The 14,684-nt window shown below is 42.7% G+C and overlaps 1 protein-coding gene across 1 annotated transcript in view; it reads right to left on the reverse strand.

Moving 5' to 3' along the window:
* Positions 1-958: 958 nt before the first annotated feature.
* SYNE2 (spectrin repeat containing nuclear envelope protein 2) overlaps positions 959-14,684 on the reverse strand; it is a 153,976-nt gene continuing 140,250 nt past the window's right edge. Inside the window, exons 103-117 of the mRNA XM_062494829.1 lie at positions 14,499-14,649; positions 13,867-14,049; positions 12,471-12,608; positions 11,405-11,599; positions 10,298-10,580; positions 9,880-9,948; positions 8,956-9,092; positions 8,022-8,148; positions 6,214-6,425; positions 3,894-4,094; positions 3,420-3,548; positions 2,746-2,934; positions 2,032-2,121; positions 1,777-1,823; positions 959-1,184 (exon numbers count right to left, since the gene is read on the reverse strand). Of these exons, the coding sequence (XP_062350813.1) occupies positions 959-1,184; positions 1,777-1,823; positions 2,032-2,121; positions 2,746-2,934; positions 3,420-3,548; positions 3,894-4,094; positions 6,214-6,425; positions 8,022-8,148; positions 8,956-9,092; positions 9,880-9,948; positions 10,298-10,580; positions 11,405-11,599; positions 12,471-12,608; positions 13,867-14,049; positions 14,499-14,649 (2,377 nt within the window). The remainder of the gene's footprint in view (positions 1,185-1,776; positions 1,824-2,031; positions 2,122-2,745; positions 2,935-3,419; positions 3,549-3,893; positions 4,095-6,213; positions 6,426-8,021; positions 8,149-8,955; positions 9,093-9,879; positions 9,949-10,297; positions 10,581-11,404; positions 11,600-12,470; positions 12,609-13,866; positions 14,050-14,498; positions 14,650-14,684) is intronic.

The raw sequence follows: 14,684 nt of genomic DNA on the forward strand, positions 1-14,684 counted from the left end.
AGCAGGCAAACAATTTGACTCCTCCAGGAGTGGAAGGGGCAGCACCGCTGGAACATGAAGCTGCCCCCACCCCCCCACTAGACACACCCACAGTCCTGCAGACATTGGCAAAATTTTAATGACAGTATTCAAACTGTACAACCGAGGGGCAGTGGCAACGCTGACTGTACACAGTGTTTCTCCAGCCACTACCCACACACCAGTTTCATTTTAAAAACAAAGCTTATAAAAATGCACAATTCTCTCCCAAGGTACTGTACACTATTCAGCAGGTTAAAAACTGAAAAAAAACTTTCATTAAAAAAGTCATTGCACTATTTGTATACATCAGGGATAGTCTACATAATCATGTTCATCTAGAAAATATGTGCATTATAAACCATTTCCATGCAATGCAGCAATTCCTTATTCCAAAAGGTGGTATAAAAAGACAACACAGCAGTCCTAACCACTAGAACACTTTATGTCAAACAAAACAAATGTGTATCATGATATTGAACGTGTTAGATTAATACAGTAACAAAGATTAAAAAATACTCATTTTTTTGTTTCCACCAAGTGACTACAGTACCAAAAGATACAAGTAATGTGAAGTGTGTGCAGAAATCATGTTAAATGTCCCTCTTCACCTGCTTGTGTCATGCTAACCCAAGACAGACTGCTATGTTTAAGATTACTGTGGTGTGTTTCTGCATCTAACAACTCAGTATCCAAAGACCTTGCAAGCTTAAGAGCACTGCCCCTATAAAATAGTGTATCTATTGCATCAAAGTAGAAAGTGTGTTGCTTACATTTTAAAAAAAAAATCTATAGAAAAAGTTTTGTTTTCCGTACAAAACGCTGAAATTTTGTCAAGATATACATTTTGAGATGTGAAACTCGCTGCCTGATTGATGCTAGAGCAGCATGTGAGAAAAAAGCACCACCCAAGAGTGTTTTGGTGTGACTGCAGGGTGTCCTAGGTCGGGGGGGGCCCGTTGGTGTAGCGCAGCATGGGGTAGAAGGAGCGGGCGAAGTTGTTGGCCTGGGTGCAGCTGTAGTCTTCCTCAGAGGAGGGGATCATGCAAGCCAGGAGCAAAAGCAGCAGGAAGAACAACTGGAGAGGTAAAGCTGCTCTTAACACTCGGTAGAAGAAAGAGGGAGACTGAGGGTTTGCCTGCACAGGCTGTGGATGGCTTTCACTCCTGCAAAGGAGAAACAAAGAACAGGCACTTCAGGGTCTGAGTTAAACAAATTGTTTTTACCCTATTTTCAGATGCAAACTTAACTTCTCCCAAGAGGCAAACAGACCATTCCAATTAGGTTTTGAAGTACAAAGGAAAGACATCATTCACACTGACTCGGTTCTCCTCTGTCCTGGCATTAGAGATCAACTCTGAACACACCCCAATGGACTGGGGGTTAAGTTCTCCCTTTGTCTCTCATGGTCTGTTTGTACCAAGTGGTTCTCAAGGGCAAGATTCTTTTTACAGGCATGCTGGTAGAATTAAAGGAGGATTTAAACCTAAAATATCCCCCCATGTGGCACAAAATATATTTTCTCAAGCCAGGACTGCACATCACTGTGGAGGTCCCGGAGCAGGAATGCTAAAGGAAACCATTCCCTAAGGAGCAGCCCAGAGCTGGTAGGGAGAGGGGACTCTACAGATAGGCAGAAATTACCTCCACCCATGTGTCAGCCTCAAGGAACAGCTCCCCAGGTTTCTGCTGGCACATAGCTCATCTCTCCCATATTCACTATTTTTCAAGAGATCAGGCATGTATATGAAATATTACCTTGTGCTGCTGCCATTTCTGCCATCTGCAGTTCTCCTGAGGGCCATCTATTGAGAGAAATAGCTTTTTAGTATCCAAGAAACTACAAGGAATTTTTCTGAAAAGACAGCTGTAGACATTAATGTCTGATTGTAAATGCTGTAATGAGGTACGTGGACCTAAAAGGTAAAATTATTATACTTGAGGAACTTCCACACTAAATATGTCAAAATACACTATATGCTGATAGCAAAATATTAGAAAAAAAATACTTGCCTTCTTCATAGCAGGGCTGGATTTCCCTTCTTCTGGATTATAGACTCCTGAGTCCAAGTCATCTGGAACTAGCAGGAATGTTTTGGTATCCTAAAAAATAACACCACCTTCCTCTTTAAAATGCACGTTCAAAGCTGACAATAAATTAAGTGCAAAGAACCACCTTTCACTGCCTCTCTAGGTGCACACCCAACTGCCCCTGCACATGAGCATAACCAGTTCCTCAGAATAAAGAGCTGCTTTACAGTGGCCAGCCTGAAGGAATTAAAATGGAATGGGTGCATACAGAAAATAACTCTAACAGGCCTCAGGATAAGCAACCCATTTCTATGAACTTCAACTTCTATGAGTTCATTACACATTCCTAGCCTGATACCTGGTTTGGATCACACAAATTCAGGTTGGAAGGGACTTCAGGAAGTTAATCTAGTCCAACCTCGTGCCCAAAGACCTGGCCAAAAGCCTTACTCAAAGCTTATTCTCTGCTCTTCAAACCCCTCCAGGACAGAGGCAGCACAACTCCTCTGTTACAATACTGTACTAGCCTTGGGTTGCTGAAGTCGTTCCCACAGCCAGAATTGTTCTTTTTTTCAGCTTATGAAGGTGGAAGTACTTAAGCTTTAAGTCAGTTTCTTTATAAGTATCTTAATTCTTAATATGCTATTTCTTTCCAGTAAGGAAGTTCCACAAATGAGTATTTAACTTCCAACTCACCAAATGCCCTTGTATTGTTTTTAAGTCATGAGAGACTTGTTCAATCAGCTGTTTCAGTTTCGTTCCAATTACATGGACCTTCTCTTCCTCTTCAATGTAATCACCATCTGGCTTCAGCAGCAGGTAAGCAGCGAGTTCTTGGAGGGAGTTTACATTAAGCTGTTGCTCCAGCAACTCTTTCTCCAGTTGCTGAGGATAAACAAACAAAACAACAGCACAAAAAACTGTTACCCTCAACTTCATGGATGTTCTCCCAAAAGGAGGAACTCTGGAAAGCTTTAAAGAACAGCATAACCTGCCTGGGAATCCACGAGGCACAGGAATGGTTATTACAGTTACATAGGAAATGAAGTTCTCTTGAAGAGACTGGCTGTACCTGCTTGAACTAACATTTAAAAATAGTTATAGCAGCAGGTAATTCACATAGAGAAGACATTATATTTTGGAAATTGGAAGTCTTACTCCAGCATAAAGACCTCTCATAATCAACTTTATTATGATGTATAATTATGGAAAAGTGCCTTGTAGAGGCAATATCTTGGTCCATTTCAAAAACCACCCACACGCCTGAGTACAGCAGGTCTGAGGACAGGCTGCAGACACATTGAAACATAAACATCCTGCTCTTCACTGTGTGGTGAGAGCTGAAGTGCTGCAGTTAAGACTACACTTACCATTAGCTCCTTTTGGCATTCCAGTATTGTATTGAGATCAGCATTCTGATCTGTGATTTGCGCTTCGTTCCTTCGACTTTCAGCACTTGCTAACCACAGGATTAGCTTTTGGCTCTGGTCGTGGAAATCCTAGAGAAACAAGAAGATTGGCACATAAGAGGAAAAAAAACCTTTCCAGTGCCTTCAACTACAAACAAAATGCCCAGCCCAGATTAGACAGAGCCACCACAAATTCACAATTAGTGAGGGTACAGAAACCTTGTTAAAGTATTCCACCTATGTAGTAAAACAGCATTATCCACTTGAGAGGTTTTATTACCAAACCGTTTCAATCCATCAGAGGCAATTTTATCAGGAAAAAAGTGTCTTGGATTGTGAACGACCATTCCACTGATGTGCAGGAATTACCCCTCTGCCCTCTGCTCAACAGAATCCCAAAGGGTTTTCCCTTACAAGCTGGCATGTGGTATGCACCTGGCAGTGCAGTAAGGCTTGTTGTAAACCCTTCCTCCAGCTGTCCAGTGCACGAGTTGCCTTCTCCCAGTGCAAGTTGACCTTCCGTAGCCTGTTCTGCAGTTCCTTGAACTCCGTGCTGTCTGCTTTCTGGAATTCTTTGCTGCTCAGGTTAGCAGAAAGCAACACTGCTTTGTAGCTGTCAAATGCTTTAAGCATGTCCTGGTAGAAAAAGAGGATTAAGAGCTTTTACGAATGATGAAAAACATGTTTATTTGCAGTAAAACCACCTACTCAAAAGTATCACGGGTATTGGGGAAGGATGTTTGAATCTGGTGACTTTTCAATACTGCTAAGAAACATACTGAGGTAGGTTTATGTTTGGGGTTTTTTTTAAGCTAAAACCTTCACTTTGAAGAAAATAAGTGTCATTTGGCTTGTGCTTCTCCCTAAGTCACAGGCATTATGGCTTAATCCACATCTGCCTTTCAATTCCTCTGAGCAGCCTCTTTCCCTGACATTTAGACAAATACTCCCATAGATCATCACAAGGCATTTTCCCCTAATTGATAAAGGCTTTGCCACCCCAGAATCCTAGAATAATGCTGACAGGGACATCTGGAGGTCTGTTCTCCTATTCTACACAAGACCAACTTCAAACTCCAAGGAGAATGCTCAGGGTCTCATCCAGTTAAATTTTCAGTATCTTGCAGGATGGAAATTCCCCACTCCCTCTGGGCCCTTAGTTCCAAACCAGACCACCCCACTTTGAGAAATCCTTTTTCTTCTCTCTGGTCTGAGTTCCTGTATTTCTCTGACTTCCCAAGGTCCCCCCAGAAGGCAGTCCTGCCTGCTTTCCTCCCCTCCCTTAGAATTGCAGGGGGAATAGTATGGAATTTGCAGTCATGGTCATATAATCTAACCACCTTTATGTTAAGGCTGAGCCTGTATTTCTGAAGGTTTTTCTTAAAAAAAAGGATGCCAAACAATACCTTTCTTGTACCCTCCAGTTTACAGTTTGAATCAAGGGTACTCAATCTTTTCCAAGCTGCTCTTACAGTAGGGAAGTAAGAGCTGCAGGATGAATCCCACAAGCCACAAAGCTCAGATTGGTTTTCTCAGCAGCCTTTCTATCCAAGAGTGTCAATCTTTGTATTCTCAAGATCTGAGTTCCACTTGTAGAAAAGCTGCTGGTCTAAATTACTTTTCACTCAAAGGATCCTGTCCCCCTCTCCTCCAGGCAAACTTTTAATATCGGACAAAGAAAACAGACTTCTGAAATAAGAAGACTGTAGGCAGACTGGCTTTATCCTTATCCCAGGCAATAGGGATGTCCTGACACTCATGAAATTCACTTCTTAAAGCACACTGGCTCTTTTAACACCCTGCCAAAGCCAAATTGTCTGAAAATGGGATTTACAGCCAGCTGGACTCCTCTTAAGCAGATGCAGAGGAGAAAAGTGAAGCTCTGCTCCTTGAAGAGGTCAGACACCCAACTGCAGGCTGAAGGGAAGCACCTCCCTCCACTCAGAAGGCACCATCAAACCTTTCCTAGGGCTTGGTACCTAATCCAGATTGGCTGAAGGAGTCAGAGTTGATCTTACTGGAATGCAGAGTCATTGTCCCTAGCCTAGTATCTACTCCAGGACATGTAGGCTTAAACATACTCTCAGCATGCCTAAGAAATCCCTCCTCTGTCCTGCAGGGTCCTTTTATCAACATCACCCCGAGGGTGACACCACCCTGATAAGTAGCTTCAGGGTGACTCCACATGGGGCAGCTGGTGAGGGGTGAGCACACGGATTTTGCATTTTCACAGATTTTAGAAACACTTGCTCTCTCAGACTTCAACCTGAGGCATTCCACTGCCTGAGTCCCAGGGCCCCAGCACTTACATGTGCCCTGGTAACCTGCTGGATCAGCTTGCAGAAACCACAGCTCTAGAGCAGATCTTTGTCAGTCTCCTGCTGGAATTACACCCTGCCCTCAATTCAATTTTAAAAAAAGCAGCCTAGACTTTGCAGCCTGTTGACCTGGCTAATTTTCAATCTGTTTCTGGTTTGCATAGAGGGGAATGGCACAAGGAAAAGACGTTGATATTACTGTGCAAGAAAACAGCAAGGGAGAAGTAGAGGGGTTTTTACTTCTGTCTGCCAGTCTCTGAATATGAAGACAGAAGCATCTTGCCTAAGACCCTCTTTAGTCCTCTTAGCTGAGAGCAGTTCAGGTCCCCTGTGGCACAGGAACATGGCTACTGGCATCCGTGCTGCCAACCGATCCCAGGAGAACACAGTGATTAAAAGCATCTTGAAATCTCTCTTCTCAGTAGGCCATAACTTACTTTCAATTTCTTGACCTTTTGTTCCAATGCCTGCATGCTGGTTGGAAGCTTCACCTTTTGCAGCTCTTCCAGCTCTTGCTCAGTTTTATCAAGCCAAGCAGAGATGTCACTGAGGTCTGAGTCCAGCTGCTGCCACTGCTGCAATTTCTGTTTCATCCTAAGTTTATTTCTGAGGTCTTGAGCTTGGATGAGCTCCCACCTATCAATAATGCCTGCAAATCATAGAAAAAAAAACATTTACATCTTCACTGAAGGAAGGAATATGTAAAACAGATGCCAGAAGTTTTGCAAGAAAATTATTCTCCATTCTACTTGAGACCAAGTAACTGCTGTAATGTATTACTGTAATTCAGACACATCTATTCTTGAGATTCTGCAGTGTCTAAATATCATACTGTCGGTCAAGTTATCCACATAGCAATGCTACACAGAATTTTAATGACATTAATTGGATATGTTTTAATTCACTTGGAAGAACAGACCAAGTCTAAGGAGACAGAATTCAATGGGCCCAGCTGTGATTTGGTGAACACCAAAATTCAGCACAGAACAAATATGATCCAGCAGTTAGGACTTGGGTTTGTGTTTTATGCCCATGTGGAGGTGCTGGAGAGAGTCCACAGGAAACCACAAAGATGGTGAAAGGGTTGGAGCACTTCTCCTGTAAAGACAGGCTGAGAGAGCTGGGATTGTTCAGCCTGGAGAAGTGAAGGCTCCAGGGAGACCTTAGAATCCCTTCTAGTGCCTATAGGGGCTCCAAGAGAGCTGAAGAGGGACTTTTGACAGGGGCATGGAGGTGTAGGACAAGGCATAATGGCTTTAAACTGATGGAGGGTAGGTTTAGATTAGATATTTGGAAGAAATTCCTTACTGTGAGGGTGGTGAAGCACTGGCCTAGGTTGCCCAGAGCAGCTGTGGCTGCCCCATCCCTGGAAGTGTCCAAGACCAGGCTTGGAGCAACCTGGTCTGGTGGAAGGTGTCCCTGCCCATGACAGGGGGATTGGATCTGGACAACTTTAAGGTCTCTTCCAATTCAAACCATTCTAAGGACTCTGTGTATCATCAATTCAGCGCTGAAGGACACAGAAATGCCACCTGTGTGATCACTGACACTTTCTGAAAACACATCTAAACCATTCATTCTCAGACTACTCCTATTCATCCCACGTATGGGACACAACCCTGGACCATTTGTGAGACCAGAGAAACAGAGTAAGTAAGCTGGTGCATGTAGCTGCAGCCTTCTTTTTATCACAATTTGCTTTTGCGACTGCAGTACAATCTCAAGCACCTGAAACCAGGAATGAGGTCCTAAAAGGTCAAGAGAACCAGCTTGCATGAAAGGACCACTGTAAAGATACTGAAGAACAGAATGCATTACCAGTTTCGAAAAAACATTTCTGCAAATGGGAGCTGTAGCATCTTGTTATATGGAATACCAGTAATTCTACATAGCAATCTTATTTTAGACAGAACCTTTGGTTTGAAATCTGATTAGAAGTCTCTGAAGTGTTCAGTATCAGACAAAAGTGAAATTGTTCCCATTTACTACAAGCAGCAAAGTGACAGAAGTATTTTATGAAAGAAAAATCTCAGTTCTGACAGAAAATGTGAAAGCTCTGAACAGCACACATAGGTTGGACAGAACCAGATGAAAAGCAAGCTCAGTGAAACTTGGAAATCTGGCAAAATACATTAATTCTTTTCTTTTGTTCCCAAATATGCTGTCTTCATGCTGTCTCTGCTTTGTCCTCCCAGAGTCACAGGACAAACACCACAGCCCCAAAGCCACTCCTAATGCTCTGTACCTGACTGCTTCTCTGCTGCTGCTATATTCACAAGTTCTTGGTCATCTTGGGGCTCCTCATCACTCATGCTGGCAGATGGAATTTTCTCCTTGCTGCTTGTGCTGCTTGCAGAGCTGAGCTGCTTCACCTGGAATGACATTTTGGTGGGTGAAAATGCAGGTTAACAGGATGTCAAAGGTCCAACCTAGTCTGTGTTATTCTGGGGTGGCTGGGCTGCTGCTGAGCTCTTGCATATCAGATTTAGCACTGGGCTTCTGCAGTTTTGCTAACAGTTTACACTGGCTCTGTGTGTTTCCAGTAAACAAACACACACCATGGTGATGCCAATTACTACAAGAGTGGACATAGAAAATTCATTACTTTTGCACTACATGTACCAGGCAATGTACGATTGCTGATGCACTTTGTTGGTCTTGGCAATATTGACTTTAACACTGGAAAAATGATGACAAAAGCAACCGGATACAAGTACCACCCTGTCTGGAAGAGTAGTGACAATGGTGAAGCCATTGGCTTCAAATGGCTGGCAAACAGCCTCTAAGGCTGAGGCACCACTAGACAATAAGCCATTTTGGCATATTTTTCAGTGCCTAGAAGTGTATTAAATGGTGTGTTGCATATTAAGACCCTTCAAATTTGCTTAGGAAAGGGAAATAGGTCAGTAAGTATCAACAGATTAACACCCTGTCCTTTGTGGGGGTTAAATTCTCCTAGACATGTCCTATGACAATAGAGGAAGGAAGTTCCTCCAGACCCTGACTGACCAGGAATCCAACCTGAGCCACCAGAAATGATGTCTAAGTTTGTGTGAAGTGAAAATTCCCCACCTCAACTATTCTATTCCTTGTTGCTGGAGAAAGGAAGAGAGTGGAATTACACAGAACAACAAACAGACTGTAGTACAGGTTCAGTGCCCACAGAGCCTCCAACTCACATAGTCTGGTTTATAGGGAGTACTTGTCTCTGGTCCAGATAACACATTTCCAACCATCTCTGCCTGGTTGTATCTGTGTTTCCTGCAGACTGGGCTACCTGGAGAACGCCAAGGATGAGCTTCTGAAACAGACTTTCCTGAAACAAATAAAACCAAAACCACACACCCTGAGTGCAAGATTCCACCTCCACAAGAAAGCTGTTGCTTTGTATTAAGTTAGAAAGCGCTTTGAATAAAATGGCATCAAGTTATGGCATAAAAATGACAGTTTTGCAGCTTTCCTTGCAAAGCATGCACATTTGCAAAACATCAACAGTGTTTCAAAGGTAATGAGATGAGAGCCATGCAGTTATGGGACATTTGTTTTCTTCTGGAAAATGCTTGAATACAGGTAAGAGTATTCAAAAAAAACCAAAAGACAAGGCTGCACCATGGTTTTGTGAAGTTTGCATCCCAACAATAACTATCACATATCTGCAACATTTTACATATGTCCTGGTTTGGAGAATGTTTGTTCTGGATTTAACAGACAGGACACACATAGTTCTGTCATGCACAAACCACAAAAAAATACTCGTGGAGTTGGAGCTACTGCCTTCAGTAGTTATGCCACCAAAATTAGAAACAACAAAAAATTGATACTACCCAGAGCAAACCACCGAGAAAGAACCAAAAGACTTTGGATCAGTACAATGAAATGCACGTTAACCACCTTGGCATTTACCAGGCAAAACCTAAATGGCGTGTTCTTGACTGCTTTTAATGTCCATGTGGATACTGCAGCGTAAGAACACCATGACAGGATGAGACATGGTGTCCACACAAGGCAGGAAGTCAGACATTACGTATGAGAGAGGTTGAGGAATATAGCGTGCAGCACAGGGAGATTGCCATGTTCAGACACATGCATTAGCAGGTGCCTACCAGAAGATGCTTTCAAAGTTTTTGTGGTCATTTTAAGATATGCCTCAGGGTTTTCAGTGATTTCTACATCTGAAAAAAGAATAATGTCATTTTCCTCACTATTCAATATCTTCCAACTATTAAAAACAACTGAAACAATGAGGGACAGCAAAGACAAAGAACAAAGTAAGTGGTTGTTACCATTTCCAAACATTCTTAAACATTAAGGCTTCTAAAACCTTCTTATGCTTCTAAAAATAAAAACTTGGTTTAGAAAGTACCATTTCCCTCATTTATGAGATGAGTCTGCTCACATCTATTAATGGTACTTGAAAACCAACCATCAATGTTGGAGCAAGACTTCAATTCCCTCCCTTCCCACACAGGGACATCCTCCAGATGTCCACGTAAAACCAAACTGCTGGACAGTGGCTCTCACCTGACAGAGCACTGTAGTATTGTGCTTCTTCATCATCTTCATGAGAGGAAGAACCTCCCACATCACCTGTGTGATCCCACTCAAGTGGGATGGAGTCAACGCTGACAGGGGTCTCACAGCCTGATCTCTCATGGCCCTGAGTTGGGGGCATAAGGTGGCAAAGGGACTGTGGTGATGAGGGCCCCTCGGTGATGGCCTTCTTATGCCAGGGATCATTCTGGATTTCTCTGGAGTCTTCTTGATCGGTCTCATTTTCAGAGTTATCTTTTTCATCGTCCAATTCCTACAAATAAGTAATTATTGCATATTAACATGATTTACAGGATATCTTGATGAGCTAATGATCGAACCACACTGAAGTACTACTTCAGTACTACTGAAGACGGTTTTGTGGTCAGCTGCAGCAACTATGTGCCTAAAATCAAAGGGAGACATAGTTTCTGCCTTCTTCCTCTTTTGCCAAAACCAGTCCTCACATCAGCAACTACCTCTCCTCTTTCAAGGCACTCAACGACCACATCTCTCCCATTTGCAGGAGGAGCACCCAGTTCCAAATGGACTTAACAGCTCAGTAAGGAAATGACGCTCAGGCAGGAGTGAACAGCTACTTGTTCATGTTACTTCCTTTACCTGGCTTTCTAACAGATGTTCTTTCTTTTTGAGGCCAAGCAAACTGAAAATCATCTGAAAATTCCCAGGGAAAAGCAAAGTGCATGGTGTTCCCCATTCAGGGTTCTCACAACAAAGTGGACAAAAAAAAGACATAAAGAGATATTTAAAGCACATTACTAATGGTAAGGGAAACAAAGTGATATTAAAAACACCAAAAATGTTTTGAAGCCTTCAACCCACAAACTATATAATTGTGAACCTTATGAACAACCTCAATGTTATTATCCAGATTCTGCAGATGGAGAGGCATGAAAGGATTGGCAACAAATATTTAGCAAGGCTGGCACATCTACTGCAGCACTCCTGAGCCCTTGGAGCTCAAACAACTCAGTCAACCTGCTAGGAATAAGCAACTGCAATTCAAAAACCAAAATAAGCATTGCAATTCAAACACCAAAATCTTGTCAAAGCATTGAAACAACTGTTGCTTCTTACAGGATCCCTTGAAGTCAGTCTTTGATGGAACCGGGCAACTCTCCCAAACACCTCCTGACAATATCGATGAAGTTCTTCCAATTCATCTTCAATCAGGATGGCATCCAAAGGCTCGCTCTTCTGAATCAACTGCTCCCCAAAAACGATTAGTTGATCAATCTTATTGGTGTTTAATGTTATTTCCTGTTGGAAACCCTATTTGGAAGAAGACAAATAATTACTTCTCCATTGGCCCTTTCTAGCCTTAAGTTTGTCCCTGTTTTCTAGCTCACTGCAGTGAAAGACAAGCAGCATTGACACTGTTGTCTAATTTAATTTGGTGAATAGCTTTTTATTCAAGAGGTCCAAAGGTTTTTTTTATGAGCAGCTCCAAATGAAGTGGCACTTTTCATACATCAGTATGGCTGCAGTGTCCTGAGCCTACAGGGGATCGTGATACAAGAGTTCAGCTAATCAGAGTTCATTTTTCTGTTGGGTACACACAATCTTTTTCTCCGTAGCCAAGAAGTTTGTTTGGTTGCTTGGGCCTGCAGCCTACACAACAATAAATCTACACCCCAAAACAATAACAGTGCAAGGAGAAAAGAGAAATGAGCATATAATGTAGGAAAGAACTAGTATATTGCTTAGAATCACTGCACATTCCTGATGTCCAATTTCTGTTGAAATTCCCAGCTACAAACATGAGCTCCGAGGAGAGGCTGTACTATAATGCCAATTCAAAAAAGATTTGCACCAGAAAATAATGCCTGAATTTAGGAATGTAGCTCTTACTGTTAAGCAGCATCTGCTGCTTTCCAGGTCAGATACCACTGTCACTGACATACTGTCAGGAGAAAACGGCAGGACAGAACTGAGCCTGAACACTGAATCTGAATTAATGCACAGCTTAATCTCGATTCAGACAATACGTCTTAACAATTTACTGCTGTCTTCAAACAAGTATAATCCTACAGAGATCTGGTGGCTGTTGTGAAGTTACAGAAAATGGATGATTCTGTCAGGCCAGGGCAGCCCAGCAGGATCACTGGGCTATAGTAAACAACTGCTTCAGAAGGATACGTACATTTAACTGGCGCATTTTGTCATCAAAGTTACTTTTTGAGAAGTGCTCCACATTTGTCAGCTGTAGGTCCATTTCTGTGAGCCAGACAAGGATGCTTTCCCTCGTCCCCTCAAACTCATCTCTCCGATTGGTGAAGTGCTGGATGGAAAAAAGGAGCCAGTGTTACCCGACTTCAGCTACCAAAAGAGACAGGTCTCAGAAAATCTCTGAAGTCAGTGTTTTATTTCAAAACTCCTGTTCACCTTAAAGACCATCAGGACAAAAACAGCAGCATGCCATGTATAAAACCAGTCCTCTTCCTGTAGGCATGCCAGAACAGCGCCCTATACAAGTATACTATTTGTACTAAAGAGAAGAGGGAGTAATATTTTAGCGGTTCAAGAGGCTTCTATAAAATTACATTCTTGTCCACACATTCCTTCTCCCACATCATTATACCAGCAAAAGTTATTTGGACTGTGGCTTAACATCTAATTCGTTCTAGACTTAAAACAGAGAAACAAAGAAAGCAACCCCCACTTCTAATTAAAGTAATTAAAACTATGAGATTAAAATTAGTTATTACTGGTTTTACAATGAAGAGGCTGGATCATGGATAACCATGGTAGTGTAATTAATGAACTGTTTGGCATGGCATACCCCACAGAAGCTGCTAACAGACAAGCAGCTTGCCTGCTCTGTGGGTGGATTTACTTTTCAGGAAAAGGGGATCATGTAACACCCCAAATATAACAATTAATAGCTGCACAGATCAACGTCCATCACTGCTCTCACTGCCTCACCAACTGACTTTTGGGGAGCTAACAGATTTCCCTGTCAGTTGCTTGCAGCACTGCTGTATTTAAAAATCTGGCAGTGACAAGTTTCCCCTGGGCATGGCACAGAGTATCTGCCCAGAGATCAGTTTAATTGATGAGGAGGATACTTCTTTGAAGTGTCACAAATACACTCCTCAACAACATTCCTCATCAGGCAGGCAGCACAGCAGGAGCTGCTTTCTATCACATATCCATCTTTAATGCCTTGCTGGTGAATCACGACTTGGCACCAAGTAGAGCTGAGTTGGAAACTCCAAACTATATCTGCACTTGGGGGCGTTTTGTCTCTCTGCCTCTTATTTATGGAAAGGTGCAAGTGCATGAACACATGCACCCATTACAGGTGGATAAAAGTGTGATAGGAGCGGTGAGTATTGCAACTGACCTCTCAAAATTTGCACTCCTTCCTTTAAGCTTTTCTTCAACTACCAAAACCAATCTACCAAGGTCAGGTTTATGTCATGTACTCTGTGACCTTTCCAGAAGCTCAGGACAGAGAGAATCGCTCTGATGTAGGCTTTTGTGGGTAATTCCTGCAGAACCCTGCTCCTCACTCCCTCGCCCCACTGTGCCACTACCTTGAGCCTCCTGAGAATGGAAGCGACCCGTTTCTGGAGGTTATCCCAGCGCTGGTTGCCCTCGTGCACCATCTGTTTGAGCTTGCTGGCCGAGTCGGTGCGGTTCTCGCGGGCCAGGCGCCGGTACTGCTTATTGATCAGCTCCAGCTGCGTGAGGCGCTCGTGGATCTGCCGCTGGAACGCCTGCAAGGCAAGGCAGAGCTCAATCCCTGCTAACAGTCAGGGTGTGGATATCATCCATCAAGAGATGATGCCCTCCTCCTCAAAAACAGACCTTCCAACTGCAAAACTAAATCCAGATTTTGAGACCGGTATTTTAAACCACCTGCTCAAACTCAGCTCGCTAAGAAAAGAAAGAAAAGAATAAATATCATACTACAAAAGTCTCTTGCCTATAAAAAGCAAGTTTATAAGTTTCTATTCAGAGCGTTGTATTCTCCATATTAAAAATAATTCTGGAGGCAAACAGACATCTAGCAGCTGCACACTCACCAAATTATTTATGTTCTCTATACTACCAATGCCAAACCAGTGGTTTCCAGAGACTCAGGCATTTTGCACAGACAGTAAGTATTCAGCAGCATGCATAAGTATTTTCTGCTGAGCATAAAAAAAGCAGTTAAAATATTCACCTCAAATTTCTTCAGCTCCTCTTTTGCATGTGTGTACAAGACCTCTGAAGAATTAGGCCTAGCTGCTATATTTTCAGATGCTTTTAGCCAATCTTCAAAGCGGGAATAGTCATCCAAAAACCTCTGCCACAGACGCCAAGTTTCCTCGATCCTGAGAGAGAAAAACAGAAAGGTTTTATCACAAGC

This window comes from Cinclus cinclus, chromosome 6 (assembly GCF_963662255.1).
Source record: "Cinclus cinclus chromosome 6, bCinCin1.1, whole genome shotgun sequence".
Classification (NCBI taxonomy): Eukaryota; Metazoa; Chordata; class Aves; order Passeriformes; family Cinclidae; genus Cinclus; species Cinclus cinclus.